This window comes from Hoplias malabaricus, chromosome 11, assembly GCF_029633855.1.
Source record: "Hoplias malabaricus isolate fHopMal1 chromosome 11, fHopMal1.hap1, whole genome shotgun sequence".
Classification (NCBI taxonomy): domain Eukaryota; kingdom Metazoa; phylum Chordata; class Actinopteri; order Characiformes; family Erythrinidae; genus Hoplias; species Hoplias malabaricus.
Genome location: NC_089810.1, coordinates 33,664,464 through 33,681,707, shown reverse-complemented (window position 1 = coordinate 33,681,707; position 17,244 = coordinate 33,664,464). Strand labels below are relative to the sequence as shown.

The window sequence follows — 17,244 nt, the reverse complement described above, 5'->3', positions numbered from 1 at the left end:
TAATGAAGCTTTAATTATGGACATTCTCAGGAATCAACACTCGTAGCAAACAGTATCCTCGGAAAGGGGCGTAGCACAGAGATCCATATCTGGGCTTTAATCTGGACCTAAAACTTTGTCACTGTGTGTTTAAAACTGGTTAATTTAAATAATCGAACTAGATGCTCTGCAAACTGCTAAAATATATATATTATATATATATATATTTAGCAGTTTGCAGAACAGCTAGTTCGATTATTTAAATTAACCAGTTTTAAACACACAGTGACAAAGTTTTAGGTCCAGATTAAAGCCCAGATATATATATATATATATATATATATATATATATATATATATATATATATATATATATATATATCTCTCCATCCATCCATTATCTGTAACCGCTTATCCAATTTAGGGTCGCGGGGGGTCCAGAGCCTACCTGGAATCATCGGGCGCAAGGCGGGAATACACCCTGGAGGGGACGCCAGTCCTTCACAGGGCAACACAGACACACACACACACACATTCACACCTACGGACACTTTCGAGTCGCCAATCCACCTGCAACGTGTGTTTTTGGACTGTGGGAGGAAACCGGAGCACCCGGAGGAAACCCACGCGGACACGGGGAGAACACACCAACTCTTCACAGACAGTCACCCAGAGCTGGAATCGAACCCGGAAACCGGAGCACCCGGAGCTGGATATATATATAAAAAGCACCTTATGCTGTGATCACACTGGGAGCGATGTGGTAAAGCAGCTTGATGTCATTTATTTTGAGGCCTGATTGTGATAGAATAACAGTGTTTTCATGCAGTGCCATCTGAGGGCTCAAAGGTCATACACATTGAATGATGGTGTCCGTTTGTGTCCTACATGAAATAAGATTTCTTTGATGGATAATAGATGTTGAAAGACCTCAACTCTGTGTGAGCTTGTGTTGAAAAATGTTCTTTTTTTTTTTCTATACTTTTTGTTTATATGCAGTGAAGTAGTCATTTATGGTGAAAGAGTTAAGAACGGTGGGACTTGAATATTCAATAAATTAGTCTTAATAAAAGTGTTTAACAAATCTACACAGTTCAAATGGTCATATTCAAAAATGTAAATAATCAATATTAGCTATAATATATAAATATATAAAACTCATTTTTATCCTCTACCACATACAGTTTTCTTCTCTGTTCTTCATGGCAGCGTTCACTATGAGTGCACTGTAACCCAGTCACAAGAGAACTGAGAACACAGCAGGAGAAAAGTTGCTGAAGAGTTGAGAAGGGGACGTATAAAAACCTGGACCTTCATCAGTCAATGCAGGAAGATGTCACAGAGAAACAGAGCACAGTTCCAGCTCTGCGTAGATGTGGGCGAAGCAGGCAGAAAGATGAATGTGTCATGATCTGGAGTAGGCTGCTCTAAGAACACGTCCAAAAATACACAGGAGCTGACTGTGTGTTTAGAGGAATTTGCTAAAATACCTCAATGAGTTTCACTTTTGGAAATAAAACTTCAAATAACTGTACAGAAGAGGCAAAAGTATCTTCTTGCAATCAATATTTGTGAAAATGATTATCTACAACACAACGAGTGCAGAAAAATAAGAGCACTGATTAAAAAGGAGACTAGAGAAGTAAGAGAACTGAGCAAAAACCGCTAAAAACCAGAGCTTCTGCTTCTTTATTCTCAATGCTGTGTCCTTGGGTCGGGGTGAACTGTGAGTGGCTCATTATCATTTAAAGGAACAGGCACTAAAAGCAGCCGTTCTACTCTGCTTTTATGTTTTTCCATCAGCTAAATCTGGTCCTGGAACCCTAGAACTGGGCTCTTTTTTTTAGTCCTTGCGCTCTCATGGTTCCAAGTGAGCAGAGTAGGGACTACATCACACCGTTTAAACCCCAGCTACAGCAGAAATCACATTTGGTTTTTATCCGACTCTTAACAGCAGCTTGTAAAATGACCCCATGGTTTTGAAGAGGTTCAAACATTCCTTGGATTGGTTGCTGGTGAAAGAATCCAGCGAGAGCTTGATGCTGTAACAAGGAAGGAACAAACACTACTGATCTGTCTGAATTGCTGACGGAGGGGTGTTTGGTCCCAAACAACAACAACAACAACATGCAAATACACAATGAGTAAACAATGCTTAATATTACCACCGACGTTGTGGTTTCCAAAGCCCACTGTTCCCATTCTAGACAGGTTTTGAGACAACACTGGATACATTTCTGGGGGGAGCTGCGACTAGGGACCAAAAAGCTTGTTGAGCAGGTACCATGCAATGGAAAAGCACAATTTGTTGAATAAATCTGCCTGTATTTAGTTTAATAACCTGATGAAAATCAGATTTTATTTTAAGGAGCCATTCATGCACTAACACAGATGTTTCCAAAGGGCTCGAGTACAGCTTTTCTCCACTAGTGAAAATGTGCTGCCTGATTTAGTCTGGAGTCTAGTCCTCTGTGAGAGGACTCTGGGCAGCAGCTGTTTGGCAGCGGTGTATTTCAGTGGACCAAGGGCTCAGCTGGGGGCTTCCAGGACGGTTCCACTCTTTTGGGCTGTCGCTCACAGTAAGCTTCTTTGACAGGGCGTAAAATGGTTTGTTTGTGCAGGAAAAGCGTGATCGTCTACAACACACTTCACCCGTATCCACCAGGTTGGGTCTGATGAGGCTATTCTACAGGGGCCAGCTTAAAAATGGAAAACACTTACACCATCTTTTCAGCGCTCTTGTTTATAACGTGATGGCTGTATTTAATGATTGTGGAATTTAACTTTTGCCGTTTATCTGTGGATTAAAAAAAAGATTATGGGCTTTTCAGTGAGCAGCTGCTTGAACTGTTAATGAGATGAAGTTGGAGTGTGAACATGTGTGAGAAGAAGTGACTTGGCCGATTTGTGTAGTAAATAAATGTAAAGGGTTGACAGGAACTGGGGTATGTTTGATGGCCATTGTCTCTTTCAGTTACATTATTGAAAATGGTGGATTCACATGGGACAGTCATAGTTTTATTCATATGATTAGAAAAGCAGGCTTGGGACAGGTTCACTGCTACTGCCACAGATGGGTTAAATGAGGAGACACATTTTATTGTGCACTGACAATAGTACATTTACTTTTATATTTATTCTGCTTCAGCGGTCTCAGGCTGTGTGTTGTGAAATTACAGCTTCACTAATATTTTCTTTGATATCATCTTTCCTGAGACCAACCCTGTGGGTGATAAGGTAAATATACCTGAAGGTATTATGTAAGTGGAAAGAGCGCTGCATGTTCAGAGATGTTTGAGAGGAGGAGAGCAGCGGGTGGGATTAATGCTCCCTGATGCATCAGGTGCTGATTTTTGTAAAATTAATACATTTTTAAATATATAGTTGTAATTCAACATATTATTCCACTCTTTTATGAGCTAATTTTATGTGTTAACTGTTGTATAGTATTAAAAATGACAATTGTTCTTTATCCAACAAAAATGACCCAAAAAGTGTGAAAATAGCGATTAATACTAAATTAATACTATAATTTATTTATATTTTTAATTAATAATCATTTAATATTTTTTAAAATTGATTAATTTATTTATATATTTTTTCTTTTAATAAAATTACAAAGGATTTTTAATTCTATGCAACAGTTACCATGAAATGAAAAAAGACAAGGAGGAAATTGGAATTTGGAAATATAATTATATGACAAACAAATATAGACTTTATAGACACAGCAAAATGCTGTGGTAGGAGTGTGTTTTTATTAATTAATTAACATATTTATTTAAGCCATTTTTCAAACACACCGATCTTATACGACCTACATGCACAGCAACAAACAGCCACACAGACATCTTTCGTATCTGATTGAGAGAACGGAATGAGTGCTAATACATACTTTGATATTCATTCATACACGGAATCATTTCCCATTATAACCAAACTCTCTTAAGCTGTGGGATGTAAATGACTGCATTTATAGACTTAAGGTCCTGGACATGTATGGACATACCAGTTATGTACAGCATAGAATGACTCGCTACAACACTGCTACATGCTAGCATAGGGGTTCTTATGAACAATAGCTTGTTGTGGAAATTTGGGACAGTCCCACGTTTCAGCATCTCCATTAAAGTTTAAAAACATTATAATCACACTGATCTTTTTGTAGCACATGTGTTATGACAATTTCAGGGCATTTGTTGAACATTTCTGGATAATATGGAGATTAGCATGGGACTAAATAAGCTACACCCTCAGTCAAAGAATGCTAACCCTTCAGCGGTTCTGTGGCAGTCTGCCTTGTTTTCCATTTGGAAGCATAGGAAATGGATGCCAAATATCCACCACCATATCTGTGTGCCATCGCTTTTCCACTTGCCCTCTGCCTGCAGTGAGGCCTGTTTAGCATCAAGTGGAGAATCCTCTGGCTCTGCTTACGTCCTGTGTTTAATGAGAACTGTCAGAGGCTGTTTAATAGCAATTTGTATCTGCTGGCCTTTAAGATTTGCTGTTCTGCTCCCACAGAGCTCCTGGCTTCAGACAACAGGATGAATAATGGCAGCAGTATAGCCTCATCGTAATTACATCCCATTCTACGTTACTTTACTTGGCAGTAGTCTAATACAGGTCTAGTCAAGCCCTGTTACGGGCAGAAGAGTGTGTTCTTTGTTTACATGAAACATTCAGTGGAAATTTGCTTTAAAATTTTTGCAGGAAATGGTCATCACAGGTGTACAACTGCGCCATGTAAAGTGGATATATTATGGAAACCAGTCGGGAGCCTAACCAAAGAACACACTGTGAAACAAGACCACTCAGTATTCTGTTTGCTGCCTAAGTCAAAAACATGAGGTAAAATGAGCCCTTCAGACTCTGTTCCTTGTCTGAGTTTGTCCAATTACAGCACTGGACCCGCATTTATATGAGAGCACAAACATGAGGTTAAATGCAGCAAACCAGACACAATGAGTGCTGAGGAAAAAGAGCACTGAGGAAAAACAAATAAAGAGGACAGAACAAAAACTGCTCCTCGCTGCTCACTGCTGTGTGCTCAGGATTGGGGTGAACAGCGAGCGGCTCATTATCATTTAAAGGAACAGGCGCTGAAGGCTGCCGTTCTGAACAGGGCTGTTTAGACAGCTGGAGAACTCTGCTGTGGGGCTTTGACCAAGGCAGGTCACTTAGAACTTTCACTTAGAACCAGAACTGTGCCTTACCTCTAAGCCTTTTTTGACCTCATGTTAAAGTCTTCTAGAGCAGGTTAGGCACTTGGGTGTTTGTGTTGTTAGCTTTGCCTGTTGCTTCATGTCTGTCCTCAGCACTATTTACATGCTGTTCTGACTCCTAAACCATTTATTTCATAACCTTAGCGTAGAAGATGGCCTCGATATCCCTAAAATGGATTCTTAAACCTTGTTGGATGAATCATGAATTCTGATGTAAGGATTAATCACAGGGAGAAATTCTTCAGCATGACTCCACTCGTCCTGTGTCTGTAGCCCTACCCTGTTTGATATTTTCCTTTAACTAGCAAAGGGTCTGTGTAGTTGTAAACTACAGTTATCAGGCAAAGAGAGAACTACAACAACGCTAACGCTAAGGGAAATTAAGCTATGGTTTTTTTAAAAAAAATTTGGTCAGCTTCAACTCTTTCAGGAGATTTTACAGCACAGCCACCTGACGTCTTCTCGGTATGTTATCGTAACCACGTTATCAGGTTTACCTGAGGTAAAGCCGGGAGTGTGTACATATTGACTCTTGGTCATTTGCTTCCATGAGAATGATGGATGTGTTGTTAGTCTTTGTCTCATGCATGTCACTTTGTTGATCCTGTAGGGCATACCGTATTGGTTTACTGTCAGAAAGGCACAGAGCATGATTCCTCATTAATCCTTTCCTGAATTTCTCATCTCTAGTATTACCCAGGTGACTCTGATTCTCTTATCATGGTTGGCGCATGCAGCCTTCCAAATTACACTTCTCATTAGAGCTGAATGTGTTTGTTCTCTTTAAATGAAGGTGTGTGGATGGTCGTGGAGGATCTGTACTTTATAAGGTTTAGGAAGGTATTTTGGTACAGAAAAAGTGGTATCTTGTATCAGTTTTTACTGTTGATTTTCCATTAGTTGTGAACTGTAACAAGATTATTGAATCAAACTCATTGTAATTGTGAAAGCACGTGTAGCACCCTCAGTTAAGATCTCTCATAGGAAATCTGTTTATTATGGGGTGTAAACTGGATTGCAGACTGGATTAAAGTGTGCATGGTTAATTTTTACCCACAGTTAAACAAGGTGACAATAAACACTAACCAACTTACAGAACATAAATGTAGGATCATACAGACACATTACTACAATTATACACACAATAACTGACATGGCTGAGATGAAGGGCTTTTAAACCCATGTGCGGACTGTCACGTGACCATTGACGTCTCAAAAAATGCAGGGCATGGCTAGGGCAGGAACAGCGTGGTTGGAAACGAGGACACATGGACCAGGACAAAATACACAAACACATGGGCTGAATAAACCCATAGACAGGGGCCAAAGACAGTGGCGGAATGTGACATAGGGACAGGTTTCCTTTTACACGTGCAGCATTAAAGACACAGACAACATTCTATTTCTGATTATTTGTGCCACCTTAAAAGACTCCGCAGTCTCATTCGGGCTTCTTACTTAAACTTTCCACCTTAAAGGAGAAGCTTCACAAAGCTAAAGTTAGCTTTTAATTGAAATTCATCTCCTGGTTCTTCTTTGTGTAAGTGTGTGTGTGTGTGTGTGTGTGTGTGAGACAGGTTGAGTGTTTGATGCCCTGTCCAGTTTGTGTTGCTCCTTTGTGACCTGTTATAGATGTATCAGGTGTCATTTTATGGCAAGTGTTATGTAGTAATTGACAGTTGTCATTTTATAAAACAACACAACCTTTTTTTTTAGACCAAGTACCACCCGAGTCTTACCACAGTTCATCATCTGTTCTCGGGGCATAAGGCAACATCTTGCTTTAATTTTTGCATGTTTTTGTTACTCTCATGATTTAAACACAATTATTAATTTATGAAATCATAAAAATAAGCATTTTGAAAGAATTAAACCCAAGAAGTCAATTTAATATCTGTTATGTGCTTTAACCAGCTATGAGTGAAAACGTAAAGCATGTCACAGTGGCCACTTGTATCAATAGGTGAAGAGGCACAGTGCTGTGTTAAACAGTGTTTTAGGATTCTAATGATGCGAAGAGCGCCCACATTGTTTTCCTTAAGCTGAGCGTTTTCTTCGATTTTTATCTTCTTGTGAACTGAATTCCTGCGTTGTTTCTCTCTATTATTGCCTCTGGAATTTTGTATTTCTCGGGCTGGGTGCACATACCACAACTTAAGAACCACTGGTCGAAACCTGAACTTGCACGTTCTTTTGGGTACAGTATTATTCCCAAGAACAGAACAAATCAATCACATGGTTTTGCAGCACTTTTTCCTGATGGAGCTTATGCCATTTTTAAACTACCTCATTTTTAAGTTGTATTTTGTTGAATGAGTTGACAGTAGTCGTGTTTAATACTACAACAGTTACCATAAAAATGACAAATGAGTGGGAGAACGAATTTTGCTTTCAAAAAGCTTTAGAGATCATGCACCTGTTGTGTATTACATGGCACTGAGTGTGTGGAGCCCTCTTATTGATAATTTGTATGCGTGTGTTTAATAGTCGTCGAATGTAGCTAACTCTGACCCTGAAAGTACGTGCTACTCTGAGAGTTCACCAAATATCTTCCTGCTGCAGAGCTGTTTATGCTTTCCCACTGGGAATAGCCTTCTAATAGGGAACAGCCGAGTACAAGCCGTGAAGACCCAGTCTTAACCGTACGCCCTCATTAGTGCCATTCTGCACTTCACATATTCCCTCTGTGATTATGGGGGCTGCTGGGTGTAGGTCTCTGTGGGAACAGTGTGGAAGGCAGTTCCCTCAGGCTAAATCTGCCAGTGTGTGTGGAGGAATGTTTTCAGTCCTGCTTTTCATGGGATGGAGCCTGACGTCTTTCAGATTCCTTGCAGTGAAATGAATCATTGATGGAGGTTGCCGGTTCTGATTTCTCTAGCCACCTTGCTCTAAAGGCCCAGTCTAAGGAGGGTCTTTCTTTGGAGGTGGAGGTCGTGTTCTTTAGCCTCAGGTTGTGTGATGAAACCTACTCATCTCTAATTCATGAATAATGTCTTTTATCATTCAGACACTTTCTCTCCAAGTTCTCCACACTTGGACGCGATAAAACCCCTTCCACACACTCAAAGACGGCTTCGCAAATCTGGATGGCGAGACGGAAACCGTCGTTGGCCTTTTAACAGCCTTCAGAAGCATAATTTACAAGCATCAATAGATCAACAAAGGAGGAGTGTGCCATCCTGAGGAGAGGAACATCATCAAGGAATATTGTTTGAGTAATAAGAGTGTGCCAAATGCAATCTGGGTGGTTGCTAGGCAACTGCATCAGCATCACTCCAGTAGGCAAGAAACAGATTGGCGCTGTTGAATAGGTGTCTGAACGTCTGCGGTGTGCGATTTGTAGGAACGTTGATTGAAGCATGCCCCATTGCTTCTCTGGCGCCTGTGCTGATTGGGTCACGCCGAGGTTGTGCAGCAGGGAGAAATGCAATCCTGCATGGCTTAGCAGAGAGAATAATGAGTCTGTTAGGACACAAGAACACTCGTGGGATCACTGTGGGTGTTGTTTTAGAGGTGAAGCATTCCTCTGAGGTTGTGTGTTCCTCGGAGTGAGCCCAGTGTCCGAAATCAGCATCTGCTAATGGCACTTCAGTAAAGGTTAAGGAGGAGAGGTATTTAAAGCTACACTAGGTAGTTTTTTAGATTAAAATGACACCTAAGGCACCTAACCGTCAACTGCTCCCCGGGCGCTAGGGCTGCCCACCGCTCCCTAGTGTTCACTAGTGTGTGTAAATGTGTGTTTTACTGCATGGATTGGGTTTAATGCGGAGAACATATTCCTCTGTGCGCAAGCAAAGTGGCCAATAAAGATATTCTAATTCTAATTGTACCATATTCTATTATAATTGTAGATTTTACAGTTGTGTTGATTTCATGCACCCCATTTCATCTCCAGAACGTATATTATGTTTTATTACTTTGTACAGTTCACCGAGAATGTAAGGTACCTTTAGAGAACACAGCTGGTAACATCATGGTTAAAAAAGGGATTGAAAGGAATTCGCTCATTGTTTTTGCAGTTTCTGACCACCTTCAGGTCAGGGATGTCAAACCAAATCCATTGAGGGCCGTGTGGGTGCAGGTGTTCTTTTCAACCACGCAAAAGCCCTACACTACTGAAAGTCAAGATCTATTGATTAGATCCAATGTTTAAAAACGGGTGGAATGAGGTGTGGTTTCTGCGTGATTGGAAAGAAAACCTGCACCCACACGGCCCTCCGTGGATCTGATTTGACACCCCTGCCTTAGGTGGAAATGTCTCCAAACTCAGGAGAAGGCTTTACTGCATTACCAAAAGTGCTACAAAACTAAACAACTCCAGTTATAAATGAGTTTCTGTGTTAATTCAAACTTACAGACAAGTTCAACTTCAGCCACATACAAAAAACAGTAGTTTTTATCCCCTTAAACAAACCATTCCACCTTAAAAGACATTTTAGATTATGAATGCAAACAACCACAAATAACTGTGATTGGCCACAATCGTAGACCTTCCGTTTAAGGCAGGATTGGCCTCTGCAAACAGTGCCTTATGTGAAATACCACATTGATTGTTCAATTCTAAGGCTATCATTCACAGAATTCCCCCAACAGCATCTCTGAGCAGCCAGTTAATCAGTCACAACAGCACATTATCCTTATGTTGGCGTAAGCTAGGATTGTTTCACAGATTTCATTGTCCCAAGCAACTTCAAGATTTCCAGAATTAAGTAATTGAATATAAAATGATTCGATTTGCAGAGTGATTTCATGTGATTGAGACAACACTTGGACTGTGTCTGAAAGTTCATACACGCTGTCTGCTGAGGCCGTGCTCTGAAGGAAGAAGGCGCTGAGATGTGTCTGAATTGAGTGTTTTTGTGAAACTGCTGAGGTTTCTGAAGGCAATGTAGATGTACCCTTTGCTGCCTTCATTTCTCAGAGTCCTGTGCATGAGCACAGTCAGCAGCACTGGTCAGAAGCAAGTAGCAGCAATGTGGTGGATGAGCTGAGTTTCTGTACAAGTGTTAGACATATCTAAATGTAATACTTCTGTGCAGAAATATCCAGTTATCACTGACCTCTTGATCCTGGCGAAATTGTGACGTATTGCTGCCTTGGAACCGTGCCGCAATGCAATTCAATCATGGGTACCTCTGTGTCTAAACGCTATTTTTCCCTTGAGACAGCACAGGCAGCAAGGCATCGAGGTCACTACCTTCTGTTTCGGACGCAAACCTTATCTCTTCCTCTAATCAGGCCTCTGCTTCCAGATGCTGTGAATCTGTGCCAAGCAAGTGACCAGAAAGAAGTCTTTAGAATGGAAAAAACAGCAAGAGTCCAGCAGCTGGCGTCCTGTTTTGGAACTGGTCTAAAACGTGGTTGAAGACTTGGGCAGCTGGGAAAGCTCGCTGTCTGGATAGGCTGGATGTTTTCGGTATAAATTCCTACTAAAGTTAATCAGGAATGTTTTTTTGGCCTGGGATTGTGGCGATTTATGATCAGGGTCAGGCTGATGACGTTATGCACTTAGTAAAATATGAACCGCTGACGTATAAGACCACTTACTCAAATGGTTGCAACAAGTATTAAATGCTTGTTTGTTTTTCACAACTCTCAAGCGCTTAGGGCTGCCAGGCTGTTTACGTTTGCAAGATTTTGATCGAATTTAACACGAACTGCTGTGAGCAGTTTTTAGTTTTGTGTTTCCATAGTCTGACTTGCATACCTTCATTTATTAAAAAAAAAAAAAAGATTACTAACGCACTTTCTGATTCTGCTCAGCTTTTGACTTTAGACAAGACAAAAAAAAACAAGGTTAAACGCAGCAAAGCCGACACAACGGGCCGCAGAGAAATAGGAGCACTGAGTAAAATTGGAGAAGAAAGAGAACCAGGCAAAAACAGCTAAAAAACAGAGCTTCTGTTTCTCGCTCCTCACTGCTGTGCGCTCAGAGTCGGGGTGAACAGCGAGTGGCTCATTATCATTTAAAGGAACAGGTGCTGAAACGGCTATTCTAAACAGGGCTGTTTACACAGTGGGAGGAGAACACTGCCGTGGGGTTTTGACCAAAGCAGGTCACAGAGAAAATCTGTTTGTTTTGGAATCACTAACTTTAATTGAACTGATTCCATTTTTGCCTGAGAGTTTTGCATCAAATCAAAATGCCAATTAAAAAAAAAAAGTTTTTAACTGAATAAAAACCAAAGGAATTGCATTTCCTTTCAAGATACACTGCCTTAGTAATGCGTTATCTTCCACTGAAACCCACTTCCTCTGGCGTGTCCTGTGCTCGGATGGAGTGAGGAGGAAATCCTGTTGAGGGATATTTTCCTGTAGTATTCAGTTCCTGTTGTATTGTATTTGGCACTTGCACTGCCATTTCTGTTGCTAATTTGACTGATAGAGCAGTTTGCTGTTTTATTATTCAAGGTAGGTTTTGGTAGAAAGTGTATGGAAAGTTGGGAGTTTATCTGTATGTTTTTAGCCTGTGGTTCGGTATGGTACATAACACATGAGAGACAATGAACCCAGCAGTTTGAACGGCTCTCTGTTTGCTTGCTGTTCTTTGTAAAAGTGGGTTTTATCTGATTGAAGTTGGGCACTGAGAGAAATTCCAAAAAGAGTATTGGTTGTTTGCTTGTTTAGAAGTGGAGAAGAGGTCTGCGTAATAATTCTAAAGGCCCAGGGCCATAAATCAGATCAGCAGATGCCACTGCCATCACTACTGTGATGTCACAAAGGAAAATGATCTCCCGGCATCTTGCAGCACAGGATCTTTGTGAAAGATTGGTGTGCTCATAACAGAAAAGAAAATCCCAGAACCGAAACAGACTGTAATTTGGAGACGGGGAGTCGTTCTGTCATTGTTACGCCCGTTTGAAAGAATGCACTCCACAATGGGGGGGTGGCTGAGTCCCTCTTTTCAGCAGCACACAGCTGTCTTTTTATTATTAGTGCTTTTTTAGAAATGCCATTTAATTAAGTTCCTTCCACAATATTCTGCTCTCCATCGGTCCTCACAGCCCTCCCAGCAAAACATCGCCAACAAAGGGCTTTTATGAAGAGGATCCAGACAGGTCCCATGGGAGTGGGGATTTGCATAATTGAAATATTGCTGTGCATAGAAAGAGTTCAATTGAATTATTCTCAAAACACAATTTCTCCAACGTCTGTTTTTCATGAATTGATCAGGATGTAGTTCCAGCAGGAAAAGAAATCCTGAAAGGGAAGTAATGGACAGTAGAAATCACAGCTGTGTTTAACACCAGGGGATTGGGATTATACAGTTGTGTCGTCATAAGGAAACCCCACGCAAAAGCCACCACACACTGGAAACATTGAGAAACTCACTGTTTTAAATTTAAGAGAAAGTTCAAGTCCTGATTTACCCTGTACCAGAGCAGTGGGTACATTAGGGTGAGAAGGAAAGTGCATGAAGCAATGCACTTATCATGCACGGTGCCCACTCTGGAAGCGGTGTTACCACTGGAGTGGGGATCTCAATGTTGAGATTCACCCAGTACAGACTGTGAAAGTGTAGTAGCATATTTGGTAGTTCTGGGAGCATGAGGAATCATTTTCACCACAGACCAGTGAAAGTCTTTGGGAAATGCCAAGGTGGACTGTGCTTCCACTTTTCCATCATCAGTGCAAGATCTCAGACAAAAACGAATGCAGTGTTGGCCAGAAATAAACGCTGTGACGTTGTGGAAATGCCATGGCATATACACACCATAATCACAGTCAAAGGTTGTCCGACTAACGACTAGAGAGTGGTTAATGACAGTAATTTACTTTTTCATTTGGCCCAAATGGCATTTTAAAATGATAAACGTCAACTCGTTAACTGCTTAAACAACATGAACTACATCAGACCTAAGAGGCTATTGAGCTAAATGAGTCAGTCATAGTGATGCTATGGCATTTTGTCCAGGTGTAGCAGCTACACAGTAAATAGTGGTGCAATTTGGTTTGAATAAAGGCACAGTAGCGCAGCACTATTAGAGATTTTACTTGAATGATAACTGCAAGTGTAAGAAGATTTTTGCAGACACAAATATTTGTGAATTTTACCAAGTATCTCAGCAAACACAGAACCTGGACAAGAGGGATGTCTTTGCTGTCTTGTGTCTCTGGACACCTCATCAGTGCAGGTAGGTAGCTGGCTCCCAGATGCTTGGTTTGCTGGGGAGCTGGTGGTGTTTTTTCCTAGGTGTGATGAGATGAAGAGACGTCATGTCCTCTAAGCCCCTCAGGCTAGGAGCGCCAGGGTGTCAGATGCTGCCTTGTCCTCTCCTTTATAGAATTTCGCCACTGAGCTGTTCTCTCTAAGCGAGGAGGAACCGGCTGGCTCGTCTTCTGCAAACAAAGCGAGTCCAGTCTGTCCCTGCAAAAGGCAAAGCCAAAGGCAACTGTCCTCCTCTGGGGCATGAAGATGCAACAAAGTGCCATGGGATTCGCATTTCCTTTCAGCCTTATTGCAGGCTTTGGAAGAGTGTTAGTACGAGGACATTGTGGGAAATGTGGAACTAATGCGGTTTCCACTGGTTCAGAGATATATTTATTTCAATATTGTTAATTATTTTATTAATATGTTTTAATATTAATGTTTTTATAATCTCTCTCTCTCTCTCTCTCTCTCTCTCTCTCTCTCTCTCTCTCTCTCTCTCTCTCTCTCTCTCTCTCTCTCTCTCTAGGCTACCAGCATGGCTGCGAAACCTCATCCTCCTCTCATGAAGAAGCACAGTCAAACTGACCTTGTGAGTCGACTGAAGACACGCAAGATCCTGGGGGTTGGAGGCGAGGATGATGATGGAGAGGTGCACAGGTCAAAGGTCAGTTTCTTTTGTGGAGTCACGGAGCTCACAAGTGAAAACAGACTTATTCGGGGACAAATACAAGTCCGGCTGTTTTTCTTTCTTTTTTAAACTGATCCAGTTCCCTCTGAATACTCCTTCAATTAAACATGATTACAATCCTCCAATTAATTAAAAAATTAAATTGGAAATGAAAAGCAGCAGTCTCAGTCACACAGCTCCAGGGACTTGGTGGTTGTGGGTTTGATACCCGCTACGGGTGACTGTCTGTGAGGAGTGTGGTGTGTTCTCCCTGTATCAGCGTGGGCTTCCTCCGGGTGACTGTCTGTCGGGAGTGTGGTGTGATCTCCCTGTGTCTGCGTGGGTTTCCTCCCACAGTCCAAAAACACGCTGGAAAGTGGATTGGTGACTCAAAAACAGTGTCCCTAGGTGTGAGTGTGTGTTGCCCTGTGAAGAGTGTTCCTGCCTTGCACCCGGTGATTCCGGGTAGGCTGTGGACCCACAGAGACCCTGAACTGAATAAGCGCTTACAAACAATGAATGAATGAAAAGCAGCACAACCCACAATTCTAAATGTTCTTCCATGCGTTTCCTGCAATTACATTGTCCCACCAGAGATGTTGCTAATTCCCCAAACTTGCCAAACTTTCATAGTGCAACTTAAGAATGTTGGATCCATTGGACCCATTCCATTTTTATTTTCTTGTTTATTTTCCCAGTGCAGGATTACATCATCTGCTTATTAGTTTTTGGAGCATTTCTCATAATTTCTAGTCTGATCTTACCACTGTGCGACCTTGTTTTGGACTTCAGCTTCAGAATGACTGCATATTTAAAAAGAACAGGGAAGTCACTGAGGAAAAAACATAAATATCTTGTCTTTTTTCTGTTTTATGATGTTTTTTTGAACCAAGACATAAGAGCCTTGTCCTTGGCATAGGTTCAGATGAGCGCTCACGTGGCTAACGCAATAACATAACACAAAAGAAGGAAACAGTGTTTAGCACTCGCTCCTGGAGAAGGCTCTGGGGATTGAGAGACTTGTTTCCTCTGCACAGAGCTGCTTATTTGTGTTCTGAATCTTGTTTATAACGAGGTTCATTTCAGGATGTGGCAGACCGGCTTGTCGTTTCTGATGAGTTTTTGTTTCATGTCGATGCTGCTGCTTTGGTGTAGCAGTTCATATATTCCTCCTGCTGCCCTCGCTTCACTCGAGATAAATTATTCAGTTTTGACTCCGTAACAAAGCATATGTCTGCGCCAAAGCATGAGGAATAACGAAATGAGAAATACGAACAGCACAATCTCCCAAGGATTCCTGCGCTGTCGTTCATTCTTTTTTTATTTCTAGTCCCACTCCCACATCCGCTTCCAGTCGCAAAATGCAGACTTTGTCCCCTGCATAAATGTGCTACTGTGTGATGGATGAGTGGGTGGCAATTAAACACGGCTCTTTCTTCCCTCCCAAGTCTTGTTTAGTCCCGCTGTCTCCTGTATCCTTTCTCCCTCTCCTCACTGGCCTGCCCACTCTGTCAGATGTGTCCCTCACTAAATGTCAGTGCAGTACATAATTCGGTAACAACAGGCCGAAGCAAACTGGGTGTGGAGCTGGACGACGACGCTGGGCGTAAAAATAAACCCTGCATTGGTTTTACAAACTGAGCTTGTTTTAAAGCAGCAATACGTAAGAACTTTTTTGCTCTTGGTCTCCCCCTGCAGCATTGTTGATACCACAGGGGAGGAAGAGAGAGGTTCCTTTTGTTTTGAGACTGTTACAGTTCACTTCTCTTTGAATAATGTTTGATAAAGAACAGATCACAGCAAATTGTTGTCGTCACGTCATGCCCCCCACCCCCCCAATTCCTGTGAAAGCAGCAGAGCGAGGTGAAAAGAGAAACCCTCTCTCCCCTCGTGGATTCCTCTAATCTCTCCATTTCCCCTCATGACGCGGACACACACTTGAAGGTCAGGGGTCTTGTTTTTCTCCCTTAAGTCTTCAAGTATTGCCTTGTTACTGTCCGTGGCCTGCAGCATTCACTCAGTGGAGGAGTCTCTGAACTGTCCAGACACTGCTGCACACAGAGAGGACAGGGATAACATCACGGCTCTGTACTGTTTACACGAGGGTCAGGCTCTCTCTACAGCCGCTCACTTTCACTGCGTAAAGCACGAGAAGGGAAGTATGAAAAGAGAAAGGGAGGAAAGAAGGCTTAAGGGGGAATAAACTGAGGGATGGAGAGGAGGAAGGATGAGAGGAACTGAAGGGGTGAGGATTGTTGTGAGGAGACGAGAAGACTCAAAGTGCAGGAGGTCAGAAAGAGTGAAAATGAACTTGGAGCAGGGGCGTAATGAAGCAGAGAGGAGGATAAATGGGTTATGGAGTGAAAGAAAAATGGAAAGCAGGAGAAAGGAAGAGTTTGGGGTGAGTGAAGGAAGGATGGGAAGGGGTGAAGAGAGGTGAAGGGAAAGCAGGTGAGAAAAGGAGATAAGGAAATGGAGGGAAGGAGAGAAGGACAGGTTAAAGAAAGAGGGAAGGAGGAAGGATGATGGACCCTGACCCTTGAGGCTGACTGATGGAGGCAGAAGCTCCTCTGAGTCCCAGCAGTTTTGGAGCAGGCTGACTCTCATTAGAGAGTGTTTCCAGTGTAGTGACTCCATTTCCTCCTCAGGGACTTTGCGCTTTCCTGGGCAGCGAACTGATTTTCTCTGGACGCGCTGGCCGTCAGGAGGCTGTCAGTCGTGAAACAAGCCTGCGCATGTCTGCTTTTTTTGGCTGCGGCATTTCGATGTGTGTTATTTCGTTCTTTCATGAAGCAAATTTCACACCTATGTCTGAGGGACTGTGCATTTCCTGGGCATTTTCCTGTACACCCCACAAAGATTCTTCCTAAAGTTAGCTGTGCCCGTGGTGGGTTTAATCTCTAAAACCATGGCATGTGAATAGAATGAGATGCTCTGGGGGGACATCCCATTAGGCCGTCGCCACTTAACAAAGCCGAGCATCAAGGCCTCTCCTAACACAGCATTGGGTTAAGCAGACTGGTGGACCTCTATCCATGCCATTTATTCACAACTTATCATCCAGCACCAGTACCTGACCTCCCTGATGTTCTCAGGGCAACACTGCAAGTTTTAGTCTATGTTCCTAAACCAGAGGTCATCAAATCCGATTTTACAATGGCCGACCTGTATGACACTATACCTGGCTGGTCAGGTGCAACTATAGTTTCATATGAGCCGTC

At 42.2% G+C, this 17,244-nt stretch overlaps 1 protein-coding gene across 2 annotated transcripts in view; it reads left to right on the top strand.

Annotated features, from left to right (window-relative positions):
- Nucleotides 1-17,244, top strand: part of tp53i11b (tumor protein p53 inducible protein 11b) — a 47,550-nt gene that overhangs the window by 19,481 nt on the left and 10,825 nt on the right. Inside the window, exons 1-2 of one of the 2 annotated variants that reach the window (XM_066685620.1) lie at nucleotides 5,560-5,669; nucleotides 13,883-14,020. In XM_066685620.1, coding sequence (XP_066541717.1) covers nucleotides 5,592-5,669; nucleotides 13,883-14,020 — 216 coding nt within the window. In that variant the 5' untranslated portion in view covers nucleotides 5,560-5,591. Of the gene's footprint in view, nucleotides 1-5,559; nucleotides 5,670-13,882; nucleotides 14,021-17,244 lie in introns of those variants that run through there. The other variant, XM_066685622.1, reaches the window with a different exon arrangement.